Source organism: Macaca fascicularis, chromosome 1, assembly GCF_037993035.2.
Source record: "Macaca fascicularis isolate 582-1 chromosome 1, T2T-MFA8v1.1".
Classification (NCBI taxonomy): Eukaryota; Metazoa; Chordata; class Mammalia; order Primates; family Cercopithecidae; genus Macaca; species Macaca fascicularis.
This window is the reverse complement of record NC_088375.1, coordinates 171,294,914-171,316,858: the sequence shown is the minus strand read 5'-3', so window position 1 is coordinate 171,316,858 and position 21,945 is coordinate 171,294,914. Positions and strand designations below refer to the sequence as shown.

Here is a 21,945-nt window from a genome sequence, read left to right as displayed (position 1 = left end):
CACTTTATTTTAGTATCGTTGCATGCTTACAGCTTACTGTCAGTGCCTCTTCTACTCATCTCCAGTGGATCTCAAGGTTAAACTAAATGAAAAAATAGGTTTTGTCTATTTTCAGAAGCTGAAAACCAAATCAAGTTGTATTGGACAAAATGTGATTCTTGAATTACTTGATGGTTTCCCATTGCTGTATCCATCTTAGTTGTTTTGTGGCTAGCAGCCAATTGGAACTACTATTGAGCACTTTGTGGCAGTCACTGACCTTACAGCTTTACTTAACTCAATGCTTCAACAGCTCTGAGGCTGATACAATAAAACTTTATGCTATGTAGTAACATGAATTTGGAAATGGCACAATTGGTGCCTGTCTTCAGGTATCTCTGTCTAGACAAGTGGGTGCTTTGGTCTCCATTATTTGCCTGGCCCAGTTTCCCAGATTCAAGCTGCCAAAAGGGGCTCCAACTAACCCAGAGATTCTTAGACTTGCTGCTTCTTGGCTTCAAGTCCCAGCCAGACGTGGAACCCAAGATTGTTCACATGGATGTTTCTGGAGGGACAATGGCCACCAGCTGGTACCATACTGTAGTACTCTATGCCCAGATGTCTTGGCTGTCTAGCATGCCTTGATAATTTTAATCCCCATCTCTTCCATACAAACCTATGTTTTATGTAGCCAACACTAAGAAGAGTAGACCTTCCGAAGATGATTAATAGGTTATTTGATGGGATCATGTTGAATGCTAATTTAAAGAAATATTTTTAATTCAAAAAGTAGGAGATTGTGACAGTGAGGAATTGTGACCCATTTGAAATAAGTTAGGCCAGGCATGGTGGCTCACACCTGCAATCCTAGCACTTTGGGAGGCCGAGGTGGGTGGATCACTTGAGGTCAGGAGTTCAAGACCAGCCTGGCCACCATGGTGAAACCCCGTCTATACTAAAAATACAAAAATTAGCCGGGCCTGGTGGCAGGTGCCTGTAATCAAAGCTACTTGGGAGGCTGAGGCAGAAGAATCGCTTAAAAAAAAAAAAACCCAGGAGGTGGAAGTTGCAGTGAGCGGAGATCGCACCACTGCACTCCAGCCTGGGTGACAGAGCAAGACTCCGTCTCAAAAAGAAATAAGCTTATGAACAATGGTTATTTGTAGGTTATATAGTTTGGCTTCCACTGTTGTAAAGTATTCTTATGATTGAGAAAATAAATTGAAGAAGAAGCTGCCTAGTTATAAAGGACATGATTAAGAAATTATGTTAACTCAATTTTTATTCCTCGAGTCATAATTGTGCATAGTTCCTTCACATTCTGGCCAACTAGAGAAGCCTATCAATTTGTGGACGTTAGACCTAGTTGTCTTCCTAAAATTCAGAGAACCTTGCATGTAACGAGGCTCTCGTTACATGTTGGTTGAATTGGTTGCAAACAGTCCTATTCTTTTAGTTGTTGCATATTTTTTGTTGTATAGGTGTTAGTCATTGATGAAGTCTACTAATAATAGGATGACAGTAAATCCCAGTTTGCCTAGGAGAGTCCTGGTTTGTGTCTATTGACATGGCTGAATTATTAATAGCTTAATAATTAGTAAATTACATTATTAAGTTTAAATAAATGATGTTAAATTATAAGTCTACTTCTTGAATATTGATTAATGGAATGGTGCTTTCTTCTTTTTTTTTCAGGTATTTTAACAGCAGTGATAATAATTTACAGTACTGGGGATTGGATTACCCACCTCTTACAGCTTATCATAGTCTCCTATGTGCATATGTGTAAGTTTTTCTTTCTTAATGTAACTCTAAATTTTTATGCCCTTGGCAGATTTAGTAAGAAGCAGTGTGATGGGGCTTTCTTGACTAGAGGAGAGATTGCTTGTAGCTGCTATTGTATTTTTTTTTATTTTTTAATTTTTTTTGAGATGGAGTCTCGCTCCATAGCCCAGGCTGGAGTACAGTGGTGCAATCTTGGCTTACTGAAACCTCCACCTCCCAGGCTCAAACAGTTCTCCTGCCTCGCCTCCTGAGTAGCTGGGACTACAGGCACCCGCAACCACGCCCGGCTAATTTTTGTATTTTTAGTAGAGACGGGGTTTCACCATGTTGGCCAGTCTGGTCTCAAACTCCTGACCTTAAGTGATATGCCCACCTCGGCCTCCCAGAGTGCTGGGATTACAGGCATGAGCCACCGCACCCAGCCGCTGCTATTGTATATTACAAATGGGTTTTAAGATATAACTGTCAGCCGGGAATGGTGGCTTATGCCTGTAATCCCAGCACTGTGGGAGGCCGAGGTGGGTGGATCACGAGGTCAGGAGATTTAGACCATCCTGGCTAACGTGGTGAAATCCCGTCTCTACTGAAAATACAAAAATTAGTCAGACATGGTAGCACATGCCTGTAGACCCAGCTACTCGGGAGGCTGAGGCAGGACAATCACTTGAACCTGGGAGGCAGAGGTTGCAGTGAGCTGAGATCACGCCACTGCACTCCAGCCTGGGCAGCAGAGTGAGACTCCATCTCAAAAAAAAAAAAAAAAAAAAAAAGAACTATCAAAGTTTGAACATTTCTATAATTTTTTTGGAGGACGTCTTGCAAGAAATGCAGAACTAGTTTTGAAGTAGAGATGTTATCCGTATGTGTGAACTACTGAGAAATGTATCTAATATGTGTTAGTTGTGTATAAGAACTTTTTTTTTCTGGAACAGCTCAAAGTAAATGAAAAATATAGATCCAAATGGTTACTGACTAATCTGTCAAGTTAGAAACTAGAATAACTGTAGTGTTTCATTTGTGATTTAAGATCAAAATGGGAATTCCTTGTCCTTTTAAAGAAATTAAATAGTTATAAAAGATAAAGAACTTCTGTTTTTGTAGAGACCCAGTTCTACTCTGTAGTGGTATTCCGTCTTAGATTTGAAGTGTGTCAGCAAAAATTTGAGGAACCTCTTCAAATATCTCGTGAACTCATCTTCCTTGTTTAATTTCAACTTTACAGCCGTGTGTCACTTCACGATGGGAATACATTCTGAGAAATGTATGGTTAGGTGATTTCATCATTGTGCAAACATCATAGAGGGTACTTTAGGAGGCAAAATGGTATCGCCTACTATATCTAGGCTCTATAGCATAGCCTGTTGTTCCTAGGCTACAAACCTGTATAGCATGTCACTGTACTGAATACTGTAGGCAGTTGTAACACAATGGTATTTGTATATTTAAACATATCAACACATAGCTAGAGTAAAAAATGGTAATATAATCTTATGGGATCATTGTCCTACATATGGTCCATTGTTGATTGAAATGTCGTTATGCAGTGTCGTTATGAGTGTATTTCATATTTGCAAAAATAAGCTTCATGGATTGAAAATAAACTCTCAAACATCATTACAGTATTCAGGGTAATTGTGATATGGTTTAAAATTACATTTATCTTTAAGAATTGCGTTTAGTTTTATGTTATGATTTATGATTATTATAACTATTGTAGCCAATTGTTATAACTAAAATATTATAAACGTGATCCTCTGATAAACACTAGCATATTGCTTTTTACAAAGTATGTGTTTAGTACATGAAATGTGACCTGCGAGATTGTTTTTACACTGGAAGAATTGTGAAGATAGGGCTTATAGTTACACCTTATATAGTTTTGTCGGAAGATAAGCAATGCAGATGCTTTTTTTGTAGCTTAAGTCAGTTTCACATGATTAAATAGAGTAATACTTAAGCATCGACTCTGTTGCTTTATAAGAGAAATGGCCAATTCTCAAAATATTAATAAATTCATACATCTTTAAATATCCTTATTGCTAAATGTTATGAGGAATGAAGTATCTGTATATATGCTTTGATTTGCAGGGCAAAGTTTATAAATCCAGACTGGATTGCTCTCCATACATCACGTGGATATGAGAGTCAGGCACATAAGCTCTTCATGCGTACAACAGGTAAAAGTGCAATAGGTATTGGATGTAAAATTTGATTTTTTAAAATTTTTGGACAAACTAGTAAAGGTACTATTATTGTTCTTACTGACTTTAAAATTGTGCAATTACACATACACATATATTTGTATACATGATCCAAGACCAAATGTATATGTAAGTTAAAACATGAAAGAGTAGAAAGGAGGGTGCTTTACATTTTTTATCTGACTTAATTCTTTGAACACCCAAGTGAGATCAATACTATTATTCTTATTTTAAGCTGAGGAAACTGAGGGAGGCACAGTTAAGTGAAGCAAATAGCTTTACTTGAGGTCAGATAGCTATAAATTGAATCTTTAGTTTTTTAGGGTGTGCTTTAATATCCTAATTCTAAATCTCTTTCATTTTTTCTTAGAGCAAACCTTGCAGTTGTTATCTGCGTAGTTGTGCAGTTTCTAAATTCAATAATCCACTCAACAAATGTTTATTGAGCATCTGTGTGTGCTGTTGCAGGAGTTTGAAAGTAATAAGCTTAGATTTCTTTAAAAGCTTTACATGACTTATGCTTTAGTGCTATCTCAGTCCTTTTCCTTAATTAGTGTAAATGTAGTCAGAGTTTGTTCTCCTTACAGTTCATCCAGTCTTGGAATGTTAGGCCCAAGAGATAACCTGTTTTGCCTCTTTCCCTCTCCCACACCACTGCCCTTCCCCCTCCAATGCTTTAATCCTTTCTGAACCACATATTCACCATGTGATAATTTGGCTTCTGAACCAACATCTGTGCTTGCAGGGAACTCACAACCTTTACAGACAGTCTATTCTGTTTTCATAGAGCTCCAATCATTAAAAATGACCTTCCTAAATTGAACTTGCACCAGTCATTACAGATTCTGTTTTCCAGGGTTACAGAGAACAAGTCTAATCCCTTATATCCCTAACATCCTACAGGAATTTGGGGTCACCTCTTCTCTAAGTTAAAGATTCCTATATACTTCAGCTATTCCTTAGATGAGCAGTTTGTTGAATGTGATTATGGTTTTGAGGTCTCTGTCTGACCAGTCCTTTGGGTATGTTCCAGTTTGTCAGTGTCGTCTTTAATGTGGCATTTGGAGCTGAACATATTGATAGATTGCAGACAGTTTACTGTCACTTACCTTTTTCTCAACACTATACTTAGTGAGGTATAAGAAAAAAATAAGCTCTTTAGACAGCCATGTTATACATCTGAAGTATTTATGTATGCATTTTTCTTTGTTTTAAAGGACTGCATGTTGAAAATTATGACTTGCTTTTCTTTTCTTTTTTTTAGTATTTTTTTCAGTTTTCTCCTCACCTGGGTTTCTCAAGCTCTTTATATGCATTAATTAGCAAAAGTTTATATTTTTTCAATAAAGACTAACATTTTAAAAAGATTTTCTTACACATCACTGCATTTCAGTTATTCTTTATGCTAGAAAATTTAGAGTATATAGACGAAAAAAATATTTCCTTGCTTTGAATATTTTTTATTTTTAAGTCCAAGTCAGAACAAAGAGAGAATGTTGGATACATCTGATTGATTAAATACGTGAATTTGTTAGAGAAAATTAAGAGACTCCTTGGCAATACAGCGGTTGAAATTATTCACAGGTGAAAGAACTGGAAAGGGCTGACTGTGTAAAGGACTTGTCCATAGTGGGGCAAGAACCTTGTGTTAATGAATTCTCAATCAACATTGGAGGAAGGGAGGCAGTTAATGGGTAGCTGTAAATCCTGATGGACTCATGTTTAAAGTTATTTCCTTGTGTTTTCAGTTTTAATTGCTGATCTGCTGATTTACATACCTGCAGTGGTTTTGTACTGTTGTTGTTTAAAAGACATCTCAACTAAGAAAAAGGTAGGTTTTAAAGCAGCCTGACAGTTCATCTCTGAAATGTATCCTTTATTAGTCTAACTATTAAGTATAGACCTTAGGGAAGCCATGCTTTCGGAAAGAGAGTAATTAGGAATATTGTATCTTCTATCAATTTTCACTTCAAAAACATCAACTTATCTTACAGTAATTATTTTAGTGTACTACTAAGATATACTGAATTTTAGAAGTTACATAGTACTGGACTGCATGCCATGCTGAATTTGTTACTTAACTGGTAAAGCTGAATTTTGAGCTGGCTTGTGAGATTGACCAAACTGAAAGGCATTTTGAAAAGTTGTTGTATATTCTCAATTCATAGTTATCAAATATTATTTTTGGTCATTTTAGATAGGTTAACGTTAGATTGACTTCTCCAACTTGTATATCTGGAAGTACTTCCTCTGACAAAACCTTTTAGTGATTTTTTTTTTTTCCTTTTTATGGAAGTGTCCCATGTCACCTCCATGAAAACTTCATTGTCTAAAGAGTTGTTTTATAAAAATTGAATATTTTATAAAAAGAAAGTATAACACCTCTGGAAAAGGGGAACATTTGCTAATGTGTTAGATAAAAACCACGCTTTTACTCTGCTTGAATGTGTAACAGATTACTTTCTTATCTCACAATATTTTTCTTTACAGATTGCTAATGCGTTATGCATCTTGCTGTATCCAGGCCTTATTCTTATAGACTATGGACATTTTCAGTATCCTTTACTAATGTAGAAATGAAGTCAGTTGCATATTATGAAATCTAGACTCAATGTGTGCAATGCTGTCATCTAGTAATGTCTTATTTGATAGCGTGCTTATATGAACTATTTCACAATAATATAAAAGAATCTCTTCACTAAGCTTTTATTTGAAGAGTAAAGTACGGATTTATTAAAAGTAGAATTGCTTTTTCATATTGTTTCGCTTGGGAACAGAATGTTGGTAAATGATTAGCTCTTTCTGGGGAGGTGGCAAAAGAGTGCCAAGTATGGTTATACTCTTGTAATTCTAAAGTGTAACATGTCTTCTATCCTTTGCAAATGCTGTCTGACATGAAAAAAGGAGAATGATCTCACAGTTTTATGAGTTTTAAAATATTTTTTTCTATCAGATAGTAGTAGCCAGAAGCTTCAGGAAACTAAAACTGAATAATCAAAATATGGCTTTTGTATGTGTATTTTTTGATGACTAAAGTAAGGAACATTCAAACAAACGAAGCTTAGATTAGAGAATAAATTGATAAAAATCTGTATATATCTATCCAATTTGTCTTATAAGGTATCGAATATTATTACCTGTCTCCATCTCTCTTAAAGGAAAAAAAAGACGACATTACACAGCAACATGATTATTTAATTAATAGCTTTTCCTTTTGATGCCAGTCTTGTTTTAGTTATAATAAAACTAATAGGTATATCTGTCAAAGGACTTACAAATAAAAGATATTCAAGTCTGTAGTTGTTTTTATCATATATTTTATATTCTGTCCACTTGACTAATTTAGTTTTTTAAAAATTTTGGCATTGCTTACGGGATCATGGCTGTCAAATACTCTGATAATATCAAGAACAGTGATAGAAAAGGAAAAAAAGTGATTTACCAGAGTTTTAAAACTATATTTACTTTGAACTATGACACTCATACAGAAAACTATGCAAAATATAAATGTGCAGCTCAGTGAGTTGGCAAACTACCACTCATGTCAAGAAATAGAACATTACTAGTATCCAAAAACTACCCTTGTCCACCTCCCCATCCTTCTCCCTCCTCCTTTCCAAATAGTACCCCTGAACTAACTACTAACACTATAGTTTTCCCCTTTTTTGAATTTTATATAAAAGAGACAACACAGTAAGTATTGTTTTGTGTTTGATGTTTTGGGCTAAACATTTTGTTTATGAGATGCATTCATGTAGTCGTGTGTAGCTGCAGTTTGTTAAAAATCTATGAAAGTGAATTCAGTATTCACTTCGATTGCTTTATGATATTCCATTGCATGAATACATGTGATTTCTATCACTGAGAGAGTAATTTGGGTTGTTTCCCGGTTTGGGCTATGATGAATAATGCTGCCATGAACATCTTATAAATATCTCCTTGTACACATATAAACATTCCTCTTATGAGTGGAATTGTTGAGTTACAAGGTGTGCACATATCCATTTTTAGATAATCCCAAATTGTTTTTAAGCAGTGTGTAGCAATTAAGACTCTCATAACAATGGTGTAAGAGTTCCGGATGCTCTACGTCTTGATCAACTGTCAATGGTTTTTGTTTTAGCCATTCTGGAAAATTTGTAGTAGTATGTCCTCTGTGATTTGAATTAAAGTCTGAAAGCTTTCAGGCATATGTTACCTTGTAAAGATACATTTTTTTCTTTTGAGATGGAGTTTTGCTCTTGTCCCCCATGCTGGAATGCAATGGTGTGATTTTGGCTCACTGCAACCTCCGCCTCCTGGGTTCAAGAGATACTCCTGCCTCAGCCTCCCAAGTAGCTGGGATTATAGGCATGTGCCAAGTTAATTTTTGTATTTTTAGTAGAGATGGGGTTTCACTATGTTGGCCATGCTGGTCTCAAACTCCTGACCTCAAGTGATCCATCCACCTTGGCCTCCCAAAGTGCTGGGATTACAGGCATGAGCCACTGCACCCAGCTGTAAGGACACATTTTTAAATCATTATGTACTTTTCTCATTTGCAAAATGTGGATAATAGAAACCCTAACTTTGTAAGCTTAGTTTGAGAATTAAATGAATTAATATTTGTAAAACACTTAAGACAGTTCTTGGGAGATACTAAGCATTATATAGACATTTGTTGCTATTATTATCATTTTTATAATTTATTTGTGTGGTTCTGAAATTTTACAGTGATTTGTTTAGACACAGGTGTTTTTCACAATTGTTTTGGATATCCAAACTGTATATGATGTTCTTCTGTTCTGCTAAATTCTGTTACATTATTTTTTTGATGATTTTCTCACTTTTTTCTTTCTTGAGTGTATTAGTCAGATGTTAGATCTTTTGCATCTCTTTATCTTTTGTTTTATGGGTTGGATTATCTTGAATTTATCCCCAACACTTCCATCGAATTTCATTTGTTTTGTTAGGTGTGTTTTTAATTTCTAATTAGAATTTGCTACTTTTTTTTTTTTTTTTTTTTTTTTTTTTTTGGTAAAGTTTTTTACTGTTCCCTGAGTGATTTTAATTCTTTCAGGGTCATTTAGTTTCCCTTTCGATTCTTTTTCTGTGATAGGTTTTCTATAAATGTTTATTTGATCCTAGTGTATCTATTTTTATTTAAGAATAAGGCAAGAACACCTGCATATGACTTCTATGTATCGTTGGTCCACTATAGGATCAGTGGGCGGCAAGCTGGCCACCACACGCTGAGATGCTTACGTGTCAGAATGTGGAGGGGTTTGCATTATAGTGCTAACCTCTACACTGGCTGCCCTGGATAGTTTAGTTTATTTTTTCAGAAAAATACACCCTCTTTTGTTGCCTCGGGGTAAATGTTTGGCTGCCAGATAATCTTTGTGTGGGAGTGGGGTAAGATTTGACTTCTACCTCTAGGGATTTTCAGTTCATCTCTTGTTTTCTTCTGCATATACTACTCAAACACTGTAACCTACTTGGTGTTTCCAAAGTTCTCTAGGGTCTTGCAGGGTGGATTGACTTCTTGCTACCCTGAGTTTCCTCTGTGTATACTCTAAGCTGTGGCTTCCTTCATTCTATTTTATTTGTTATCACTTCTGTCTTCCAGAAATATGTTGAAATCTTTATCTATTATAACAGATCCTCCCGTTCTCTTTATGGCTGTGAATTTATACTTTTTGTTTGTTTGCTTTTGTTTTCTTGCTCTCTTGCCCAAGCTGGAGTGCAGTGGCATGATCATAGCTTATTGCAGCCTCAACTTCCTGGGCTCAAGCCATCCTCCTGCCTCAGCTTCTCGAATAACTAGGACTCCAGGCTTGCACCACCACACTAAGATAATTAAAAAATTTTTTTTCGTAGAGATGGGGTTTTGCCATGTTGCTCAGGCTGGTCTCAAACTCCTGGCTCAAGCAATCTTCCTGCCTTGGCCTTCCAAAGTGTTGGGTTTACAGGCGTGAGCCACCGCTCCTGATCGAATTTATACTTTTAAATTCCTTTTCTTATTACTTTAAGAGTCTCTTGGGAAGGAGAGGAGGTAAACATTAGTGCCTAGCTCACCATTTTGAACTGAAAATCTAATTGTGATATTGTTTTAATTAACAATGTTGTTAGTTGCTAATTAAGTACATATATTACTTTATACTATTAATACATATAATAGAGGAAGTGTAGTGATCTCAGTAAAGTTTTTTGTTAACTTGCTGTTGGAGCATTGTTTTATTCTCTAGATTTTGGTATGTTATAATAATATTGTGGAGTAATCTAACAGAAACAAAACTATGTTTTAAATCTTTAGAGCTCTTTTAAACCAAAACAAATCAGTTGCTGTTTAGCAGTAGATTTAATGTATTTGATGCTATTATACATAATTTCATGTTTGTTTATCACTTCAGTACTTTGAATTTCTATTGGGAAATAGCTTTCATTGTATATGTTATTTTAAAATCACATAAGAGATATGCTATGAGCTTGCATTTCATAGAGCATATCTCTTATGTGATTTGTTTTTTAAAAGCTCTATCTTTTAAAAAGATTATTAAGGTAATTTCCTTGACACAGGAACATATATAATTCTGTGAGTCTTGGCTTTGCTTTGTGGGGTGTTCTTGGAGTATCTTGTGACTGGGACCTGCTAGGGTCACTGGCATTTTGCTTAGCTATAAATTATAAACAGATGGAACTTTATCACTCCTTGCCATTTTTTTGCTTTTTACTTGGCAAGTGTTTTAAAAAAGGCCTCAAAGGAAAGGGGTGAGTGACCTTTAAACACCAGAATCCAAAACTTTACTTCAGATAATGTTTTTGGCATACTTACTTGGAGTAAGGTGATCTTTCACTTTGCCTTTTGGTGATTTCTTATAAATACTTTGGCTATAGGGTATGTGGGAAGAGAGAGATTAAGTCATGTTCTGTGTTTTATTTTAAATTTTCCTAACTAGAGAAATATTTCAATTCATGCATATTTACTGGTAGTGTGTATTGGCTAGTTAGAACTTTGCTGTAGGATTTTATCACTTTAGAGCTTACTACGTTATATACTTATTAGAAATACATCCCCATTTGATATTTTTCTTCATGAGTGCATTCCCTTATTCCTATACAAATGATATCTAACGTAAATGTTAATTAGGATGGTGGTAACAGTCCTTTTGTTGAAGTGCACATCTTAGCTGTTGTGAATTTTTTTTTTTTTACCTCTGATTTGAGCAGACTCCCATCTTAAGCCTATATTGGTAACATAGATTTGGCATTACTATATGTTTGCATGTATTATGTTCAGTGAGACTCAGGTTGATTTTGCAGAATTACTAACCTTTCCCTATCTTACTGCCTACCTTTGTTTTTGTTTTAGGTTTGTGTTGCTAGTTAAGCTAGCTTGTACTGTTGTGGCTTCCTTCGTTCTCTGCTGGCTGCCATTCTTTACAGAAAGGGAACAAACCCTGCAGGTTCTAAGAAGACTCTTCCCGGTTGATCGTGGATTATTTGAGGCATGTTTAAAAACCTTCTTCTCCTTTCTGTTACTATACCTTACCTGTGACCTTTAGGGGTTTCATGTAGAAGACACAAGGAACGGGAACTTCAACTGCTTTCCTCCTGTAATCGTTCCTTGCCAGTTATTGCTTGATTGATTAATTGGTTGATTGAGACAGGATCTTGCAGTTGCCCAGGCTGGAGCACAGTGGCTATTCACAGGGGCAACCATGGTGCACTACAGCTTGAACTCCTGGGCTCAAGTGATTCTCCTGCCTTTGCCTCCTAAGTAGCTGGGACAACAGGGTGTGTGCACCTTGCCAGTTATTTAATCCCTTATATTACCCCTAGCTCAGCTGGCATTTTTTAGTACATTACATCAACAGGTAATATTTATGCCATCATCAGATCCATAATTCAATTATATGTTTTTGTAATGAAATAGGGTTTGTAATAAAAGACAGAATGAGAAGTTTCAGCTACAATTTTAACAGCTGTGTAATTTTTTGGTTTATATTCTGTTTTCAGTCTTAGGAAATTATTTGTAAAACTAATAATCATGTTTGCTTCAGGAAGATCTCATAATTTCTTATGAGATATATAACGTTCATCCATAGTAATTTTTAATGAGACTCTTTCATTTCATTTCATTTAATGCTAGTTTAATCACTCTTGTTAAACTTTTATTATGTGAATAATTTGATCATTTAGATTTGGTAATTAAATTAAACAAACCATTTTTCTGAAACAAAAAGGCCTTTTAATAAAGTTAGACAGAAACAACATATTTATAGATAATTTGCTAACATTTCTTTTAAAAAAAATTTTGAAAGCGTATCTTCATAAGTTTTGAATATATAAATTTCTATAGAATATCTTTCAATGGACTTATAGGAAGATGGAACCAGCATTTTGAAAGTGACTAAGATGGGAGTTTGGTGTTGTGAAGGAACAGAAATGTGTGACTGTATGTCAACAGGATGATGGTAGTGATGATAATAATCATTATTGTTATAACCACCATTTAGCAGGTACCAGACATTTCCATGTAATTTTATTTGATCTTTACAGTAGCTTTGTGGTAGCTATTGTCCCCACTGTACAGATTAGAAAACTGAGGTCAAAGATTCCTGTAACTAGCATGTAGCAGAACGGTGATTTGAACTTTGAAAATTGTTTTCCTAACCTGTTCTTTATATAACCTCTAACACTTACGTAAGGAAAAGTTTAACCCTGTATGTAAGCTGCCTAATTATTTGCCTTGCCTTCCGTTTCAGAAATGGCATTTATCATGATAATTATAAAAATGAGTATCAGACATGTTTGATGGTGTTGCCAGTCTCTTCCATTCACTTCTTGCCTTCAAAATCTGAAGAGCATTTTCTTTGATCCAGCAGAGGAAAGTGGGATGGTATAGTTGTCAGTGATAGTTACTTTTTTGATGTTAAGTCCGCACAGCTGTAAGTCAAGCAGCTGTGTAGAGAATGATTTCACCAGCATGAGAGCTGTAGTTACAAACTTAATTTTGAAAGTGATCCTAGCACAACTGCTAATGTCTTTAGACTTTTTGATTTATTAGCAATTAGCTCTTTTTTTTTTTTTTTTTTTTTTGAGACGGAGTCTCGCTCTGTCGCCCGGGCTGGAGTGCAGTGGCCGGATCTCAGCTCACTGCAAGCTCCGCCTTCCGGGTTTACGCCATTCTCCTGCCTCAGCCTCCCGAGTAGCTGGGACTACAGGCGCCCACCATCTCGCCCGGCTAGTTTTTTGTATTTTTTTTAGTAGAGACGGGGTTTCACCGGGTTAGCCAGGATGGTCTCGATCTCCTGACCTCGTGATCCGCCAGTCTCGGCCTCCCAAAGTGCTGGAATTACAGGCTTGAGCCACCGCGCCCGGCCAGCAATTAGCTCTTGTCATTGCTAGTAGCTAGCAGGTTACTCTAAGTAAATTCAGTTGTGTGATAAAAATGGGTCAAATGTAATATGTATTCTACAAATTACAGAAAAAACATTTCTTAGAAAAATTTCCAAAGATGAATGACTTTAGTATTCAGGGATAGTGCATTGCTCTTTGAAAACTATTAAGTATTTGGGAATGTCTGGATTATGGTGGGCCAATGCTTTTGATCAACTGCCCTGCACAAAAATGAAAAATGCTTGAGAGAGTGTGTGCGTGTATGTTCCTGGAGGATTTAATCTATTTAATTATATTGTGACTAAAAGTTTCACGTCTCAAAAAATTTATTAGAGATTATGGGCTGTACTTCATAGGTTTTAATATTTCTTTCAATTACACCAGAATGTAAAGCTAACACATCTCTTTTAAGGATAAAGTAGCCAATATTTGGTGCAGTTTCAATGTCTTTCTGAAGATAAGGGATATTTTGCCACGTCACATCCAATTAATAATGAGGTAAGAGAAACAAAGTTTGTATGTAGTATTTTATAAGTTACTCTTTAAAAGCATTATGGTATTATTTCATTTATTTGGCATCATTAGGGAATGAGGTATTTTTGTGTTTCTCTTTTTTTTATTCTTTTGAGATGGAGTCTGGCTCTGTCACCCAGTTTAGAGTGCAGTGGCTTGATCTCGGCCCACTGCAACCTCTGCCTCCTGGGTTCAAGTGATTCTCCTGCCTCAGCCTCTGGAGTAGCTGGGATTACAGGCGCTGGCCACCATGGCCAGCTAATTTTTGTATTTTAGTAGAGATGAGGTTTCATCATTTTGGCCAGGCTGGTCTTGAACTCCTGACCTCAAGTGATCCACCCACCTCGGCCTCCCAAAGTGCTGGGATTACAGGCGTGAGCCACCGCGCCCAGCCGAGGTGTTTTTCTTTAGCGGATTTTCCACGTAACTTAGATCTATTGCTCTGTACAATAAAACTCTTCAACTTGAATTATTTTTATGTGCAAGTTTTTCTGAATTGTTACCTTGTTCTCTCCTTGAACAGAGAGTACATTAAATATGATTAATATTATTTTTAAGAGTCATGATATTCAGTGTATATCAGTCAGGATCAGTCAAAGAAGTAGGAATAGGAGATCACTGCATTGTGTGTGTGTGTGAATTTATGACAAGGAATTGGCTTGTACAGTAGTAGGGGCTAGTCACAAGGCAGCCAGTCAGGAGGGAATATCTAGGGGGAAGGAAGAGCAATTAAGACCTGGATGCTGTTAGGGAAGGCCTCAGCCGACTTTTAAAGGGCTTTGATCTAATTAAGTTAGGTGCCTCAGGACAGGCTCCCTTTTGATTAAAATCAACTGAGTAGGGGTTTTACATGTGCAAAATTCTTTCACAGCAGATTAGTGTTCAAATAACTGGGAGATGAGATGGGTGTGGCTTCTCTGTCTTCCAAATCTTATGAGAATTTCCCTTGTAGCCCACCCTAACAAAGGCATACAGGAACGGAATTCTGCGACATTAGTACAGCCTAGCCAAGTTGACAAGTCAAAACCTACAAGTGGGAAAATCAGTTGTTGTACTCGGTTATATACTTGTTTTCAGGGCTTTCAGGGGCTATTTCCCATAGTACTAAATGGTTCCGGGCCACTTTGCTTGTTGAGTCTGTCTGCTTTTTCTAGTTCTTTTTCCTCCCACCCATTAGCCATCATTAGGAGAAGCTTTAGTAGCTTCCTGCTCCCTTTCCACCTTGTTCTTTATGATTTACCATGGGCTTGAAAATCAGATAATCAACTTTTGTGAAATGATGGCTAGAGAGACTCTTTTGTGAGTAAAGTTTATGAATGTTTGTGTTACAGATATAGCATTATCTCTTATACTTCATTATATTTTCTTATTTTGAGTGTTTGATAATTGACCTTCAACTATGTATCTTTGTATATTTTCTATGCATGATATTAAATACTAAAATAACAGAAGCAATATTTAGGTTTATCATGTTTGGTCTATATTATGTAATCATTTATTTTTAAAGTATATATATTTATCAATGTGTAGATTTTATATAAATGTTATTTAATCTTTAAATTTAATAAATAAAAGTATAGTTTGAAATCAACTTAAGTTGATAAATAATATGATCCTTATATTTAAAAAATATTTCCTTATTTAAGCTAGATTTATACCTCTACAAAGAAGACAAATACTTGATTTTTATTAATTGTTTTAGCTTTTGTTTTACATTTTTGAGCCTGCTTCCTGCATGCATAAAATTAACACTTCAGCCCTCTTCCAAAGGATTCAGATTGACACTGGTAAGTTTTTCATTACTTTAGATACTTAATTCTTGCCACAACTGATCTTTTAAAAATTAATTTCTTACTCTGAACAGGATTTATGGGGCTGGTAAACAAGACATTCATTTATTTGGCAGACATTTATTGGATGTTTCCCATACTTAGCTTCTGTGTGGGACACTAAGCTAAGCAATCAATAGTCTTTCAGTTAAATTCAACTACTTAATTTGTTTTGTATTAGTTAATGAGGGACTACAAAGTAGAAAACAGTGGCAATGAACTTAAGTAGCTTAAATAGTTATGCTATAAAACAGATGGTATTAAGTTCTATCAGGTACAAATGAAGTCCTAAGATGGTGTGGGAAAGGGAGATGTTATCTTGGGGGCGGATTTTAGAATGCTGGTTAGGGCAAGAGGGATTTGAGCCCAAATTTGAAAGTGGGGCAAGCTTCGAACAGCAGGTTATATAGCAGAAGAGAAGTTCAAAACAGGAGAAAGAAGTTGAAGGTCTAGAGGTGGGAAAGGACACAGGATATTCTGGGAATAGCTATTAAACAGTATAAGTTGTGTGAGTTTTATGTATATGTGTTGAGAGTAGGTGAAAGATAAGGGTAAAAACTGACCAAATTATTGAAGACCTTGAATATCTTGGTTGAAAAGGTTTGGAGTTTGATTTATGTGCAAGAGAAACTAAAAAATATTTTTGAGAAGGGGAGGGGGCAGATCTCTGTTTTAGGAAGATGACTTGTGTCAGTTTGAAGATGGACTAGGTGCATTTTCTATAGTTTAGGATTTTTCTGAGTATCTTTACAAAGTCTTCTTGGTTGTGTTTCTGTGGCATTTAAAATTTTGTTCCTGTGTGCTATGGTCTATAAAATGACATTTTAAAAATACCTTTTAAACTATCAAGAACATTTAGTTTATGAAAACAGTAAGTCCTAGTGGACTTACATGAGGCAACATTTAGAGATTAGGGTTCCAAGTCTGGGACTGCCACTTAAGTACATTGGATAGAAACAAGCCAGAAAAGAACATAACAGTGAAATACTTCAAAAGTGCATCTCATTACCACAATGCAAAAAGGATAGTTTTATGTTCGTCTTTTCTTTTTAATTATCTTTTTATGGATGATTTGTGTTGTTTGATTCTGTGAATGGACTCTGAGCATACCAAGTCATCTGTTGTTAATGTTCTGTTGGGTAGTTAGAACAGAATAGATATGGTGTGATGCTCTGATGTCTTCAGTAGGCTTAACCTGAAATAGCTTTCAAGCTTGTGATAGATTGTTGTTTTTCTAGGAAATAGAATGCTAAATAAATGTATATTTCAAAGATAATGGAATAGAATTTCAGAGTTTGAGTAACTTTAGCAGTGTTAGAGATGATTACTTTTAGGATTATAAGCCAGAAAAAACATTTTCTTTTTTTAAATTTTCTAATTTTTTTCAGTTTGCTATGTTTTAAAAGAAGCCACAGTGTTAAAACTTTTTAAATGTAAGATTTTTGTGATTTTGTTTTTGTTAATCATGCCTTGAATTCTTATTGTATACTTCTGAGAGTTTTAAGAACATTTTCCATTATAATTATTTTTAAAGTATTTTCCTTTCAATCATGTTTGCCTGAATTATATCTCAATATAAATCTATAATTGAGGTAACTGATAGCATGAATACTGGTATATGTATAGCAGCAAAAGGATTTATATTTAATTTTTCAGGTATTGAGTGCCCTCTCATATGTCAGGTCCTCCTCTAGGTACTGGCATGTAAAGAAATGACAGATGACATCCCTCCTCTTTTACTTGGGGCCTTCCATGCTAGTGGCAGGAGATGGACAATAAACAAAATAAATCCATTAACAAGAAAGCATATGGGAGTAACGAGTGCTATGAAGAAGGTAGTGTTGGCTGGGTGTGGTGGCTCACACCTGTAATCCCAGCACTTTGGATCACCTGAGGTTGGGAGTTCAAGACCAGCCTGACCAACATGGAGAAACCTTGTCTCTACTAAAAATACAAAATTAGCCAGGCATGGTGGCGCACACCTATAATCCCAGCTACTGGGAGGCTAAGGCAGGAGAATCGCTTGTACGTGGGAGGCGGAGGTTGCGGTGAGTGAGATTGGTGCCACTGCACTCCAGCCTGGGCAACAAGAGTGAAACTCCATCTCAAAAAAAAAAAAAAAAAAAAAAGGAAATAGTGTTATGTGAAAAGAGAGCTGACGGAATGGGGTTAGGGGATACTTAGATTGAGCAAAGGAAATCTTTCTAGAGAAGTGACATTTGAGCCAAGAAGTGAATGACCAACCAGAAGGAGCCAATCACAAGAAGATCTGGGCCCTGACTTCACAGAATCTTATTCTTCCTTAAGGCAGGAACACATTTGGCAAAAGGAGAGGAATGAAGTGGCTGCTGTAAAATGAGTGAGGGAGATACAAGAGATGAGTTGGAAGAGGAAGGCAGGAACCAGATCTTGTAGGCATTGGGACTTTTTTTCTAAGTATAATAGGAAGCTATTAGAGGATTTTAAACAGGAAAATTACATGATCTGATATGGTAGCTGTTTGGAGAATGAACTATCAAGAGGTGGGAGTGTTACCAGTTAGGAGATTATTGCACTACTACAAAGATGGAGGGTGGCTTAGACCACTCCTCTGCCACCCTTAGCAGAGGGGAATGGAGAGAAGTGGATGGATATTGTATTTAGGAGGTGCTGTAGAAAGCATTTGCTGATGGGATAGATGTGTAGCATGGATAAGATTCAAGGTTTTTGCTTGAGCAACTGGATAGTTATCCGTATCTAATTTGCAGCATATAAACTTCTCAAAATAGATAATTTTTTATTTAAAACTCCAAATAGCACGTGATTAATTTATAAAACATTAATATATTCTATTGAAGTGCATGTTTTAAAACACCAAAATAGATTTGTTTTGCTGGTTTTAGATTCTGACCTTCTTGTCTTTCATGCTTTTAAATTTAAGTTGTTCGAGATTCCAAGGGAGGATGAATGTATGATTGTTGTGTCTGAGATATTTACTACTTCTGTTTATTAATAACTGAGTTATAATGAACTTAGATGGTTAAATAAAGCTTTATAATCATTGTTTTTGAAAAAAATATTTCAAGTTTTAAATTTGATTAAAATACGCATACTAGTGTTGCTTGTATTTTACTTCTAAATAGAAGCTTTAATAAACTTTCAACTTTCATTTGAAATGATTTTCATTAGATTCATAACTGATATGCTATTTTACAAGTTGTTATATCTCATTTCCCCCCCTTTTTTCTTAAAGGTTAGCTGTGCACTATCATTCTTTTTATTTTCTTTCCAAGTACATGAAAAATCCATTCTCTTGGTATCACTGTAAGTAGAAATGTTTTAAGTATGTGTTTATTATGTGTTTATCGTATAACTTTATAATTTACATACAAATATACATTTGAATGCAAAACAAAACTACACAAATGTTATATCTTTGCATAAAATGATTTCATAGTCATGTTTTTTTCCAGAATTTTTGATTTTCTTTATAAAATGTATTTTAAACTGAAAAATTTTGGTAGAATATTATTGACATAATTTTAATTTCTTCCTGTTCCTTCACTTATATTTTCTACATGCTAATAAAAAATATAGCCTTCAAAGAGGTTTTCGTCAGATTGGAGCCTGTTTGTCATCTTTGCTTTTTTCATTTCATTGATTTCCACATCATATTCAGTAGTCTTCTTCTTTCCATTTACTTCCATGGGGTCTTTTATATGTTGTCTTCTTTCTCTTTTTTGCCACAAGCTTAGTTTAGACCCCACTGGTAATCTGTAATCAGACTATCTTGTTTTAGAAGCATTAAATTTTTTTCCCGGTGTTCATAGAAAGCAGTGGATGACAGCTGGGAGTATGATATCCTAATGTTAAAATAGTATTTGCATGAAACACTTTGGAATTCTGAAATCCTCCTCTAGGTCAGTCCCAACCCACTACTGCTCTACCCCTCACCCTATGTTCAGTAGGATCCTGTGGAAGATACGTGTACAGAATGACCAATGACCAATGGCAGGCAGTATTGCTTTTACTAGGTGGAGCTTCGGACTAAAACCTTAGTGCAGAGCTGGGCTGCCCTGTGTGGAAGGCTTCCTGGCTCTAAATAATACAGTCTCATATCATTGTAGACTGGGAAGACTGCTTAATGCCATCCCCTGAGGCCCAAACCTGAGTTAGAGCTTACCACTATTCTATGAGGCTAGGCTGACCCTACACAAATCACTGGTACCAGGGGATGAAACTGTGGAGAGGCATTACTTTCAAACATGTATTAATATATTTCCCCAGAATTTATGCTCATAGAAAGGCAGCTCATTCAGGGCCTGTAATATGACCAGATTAGTTCTGAGACACTGAACTTCTAGGGGTTCATTTTCTACAAATGTACCTAGATTATTTACGGTGCATGGCTTTAATCTATTTTTGGTAAATGGTTTTACAGTTTGCATTAAAAGTTCCTTTTGGGCTAGGTGTGGTGGCTCAAGCCTGTAATCCCAGCACTTTGGGAGGCCGAGGCGGGTGGATCATGAGGTTAGGAGATCGAGACCATCCTGGCTAACATGGTGAAACCCCATCTCTACTAACAATACAAAAAAATTAGCCAGGCATGGTGGCGGGCGCCTGTAATCCCAGTTACTTGGGAGGCTGAGGCAGGAGAATTGCTTGAACCCAGGAGGTGGAGGTTGCAGTGAGCCGAGATCGCGCCACTGCACTGCATCCTGGGCACAGAGTGAGACTCTGTCTCGAAAAAAAAAAAAAATTAAATAAAAGTTCCTTTTGACCCGGTCCCAGCTAATTATACCATTAAACAAATATTTCATTCAATAAATATTTATTGAGTGCCTACTATTTTTCAGGCACTGTTTTGTGCACTTGTGATATATTCCAGACAAAAATCCCTGCCTTCTTAGCTATCATTCTTAAGGATAGACACTAATACAAAAATAATAATAATAATAATAAGAAATGAGTGTGTTAGAAGGTAATAAATACCATGACAGAGAAACAAAACAGAGCAAGAGTAATTGGGAGTACTGGAGGATGGGATGCAGGTAGAGGTTGCAATTTTATTTTATTATTATTATTTTTGAGATGGAGTTTTGCTCTTGTTGCCCAAGCTGGAGTGCAATGGCACGATCTCGGCTCACCACAACCTCCGCCTCCCTAGTTCAAGCAATTCTTCTGCCTCAGCAATCATTAAAAAGTCAGGAAACAACAGATGCTGGAGAGGTTGTGGAGAAATAGGAATGCTTTTACACTGTTAGTGGGAGTGTAAATTAGTTCAACCATTGTGGAAGACAGTGTGGCGATTCCTCAAGGATCTAGAACCAGAAATACTATTTGATCCAGCAATCCCATTTCTGAGTATATACCCCAAGGATTATAAATCATTTGACCCAGCAATCCCATTACCGGGTATATACCCAAAGGATTACAAATCATTCTACTATAAAGACATATGCACACTTATGTTTATTGCGGCACTATTCACACTAGCAAAGACTTGGAACCAACCCAAATGTCCATCAATGATAGACTGGATTAAAAAAATGTGGCACATATATGCCATGGAATACTATGCAGCCATAGAGAAGGATGAGTTCATGTCCTTTGCAGGGACATGGATGAAGCTGGAAACCATCATTCTCAGCAAACTAATATAGCAACAGAAAACCAAATACCACATGTTCTTACTGATAAATGGGAGTTAACAATGAGAACACAAGGACATAGGGAGGAGAACATCACACACAGTCCTGTTTTGGGGGTGGGGGGTAGGGGAAGGATAGCATTAGGTGAAATACCTAATGTAGATGACGGGTTGATGGGTGCAGCAAACGACCATGGCACACGTATACCTATGTAACAAACCTGCACGTCCTGCACATGTACCCCAGAACTTAAAATATATATATAAAAAAAGAAGGTGTTTTAAGGAAATGAGGTGGTAAGTTGCATCAGATGCTGCTTAATAGGTCAAATAAGATGAGGGCTGAGAACATATTTGCCTTAGCAATATGGAAGTCACTGGTGACTTTGGTAGGGCCAGTGTTGGTGGAGCAATGCAGGAGGAAGCCTGATTAGGTAGGGTTAAGAAAAAATGGGCCAGGCGCGGTGGCTCACACCTGTAATCCCAGCACTTTGCGAGGCCCAGGTAGACGGATCATCTGAGGTTGTGAGTTTGAGACCAGCCTGACCAACATGGAGAAACCCCATCTCTATTAAAAATACAAAATTAGCCAGGTGTGGTGATTCATGCCTGTAATCCCAGCTACTTG

General features: G+C 36.3%; 1 protein-coding gene across 4 annotated transcripts in view; it reads left to right on the top strand.

Moving 5' to 3' along the window:
• ALG6 (ALG6 alpha-1,3-glucosyltransferase) overlaps positions 1-21,945 on the top strand; it is a 65,874-nt gene that overhangs the window by 29,518 nt on the left and 14,411 nt on the right. For 2 of the 4 annotated variants that reach the window (XM_074004953.1, XM_005543176.5), the window contains 9 exons: positions 1,675-1,764; positions 3,853-3,941; positions 5,714-5,796; positions 6,456-6,520; positions 10,530-10,715; positions 11,317-11,452; positions 13,759-13,844; positions 15,562-15,646; positions 18,921-18,991. In XM_074004953.1, coding sequence (XP_073861054.1) covers positions 3,929-3,941; positions 5,714-5,796; positions 6,456-6,520; positions 10,530-10,715; positions 11,317-11,452; positions 13,759-13,844; positions 15,562-15,646; positions 18,921-18,991 — 725 coding nt within the window. In that variant the 5' untranslated portion in view covers positions 1,675-1,764; positions 3,853-3,928. The remainder of the gene's footprint in view (positions 1-1,674; positions 1,765-3,852; positions 3,942-5,713; positions 5,797-6,455; positions 6,521-10,529; positions 10,716-11,316; positions 11,453-13,758; positions 13,845-15,561; positions 15,647-18,920; positions 18,992-21,945) is intronic. The other 2 variants (XR_012419213.1, XR_012419212.1) reach the window with 2 other exon arrangements.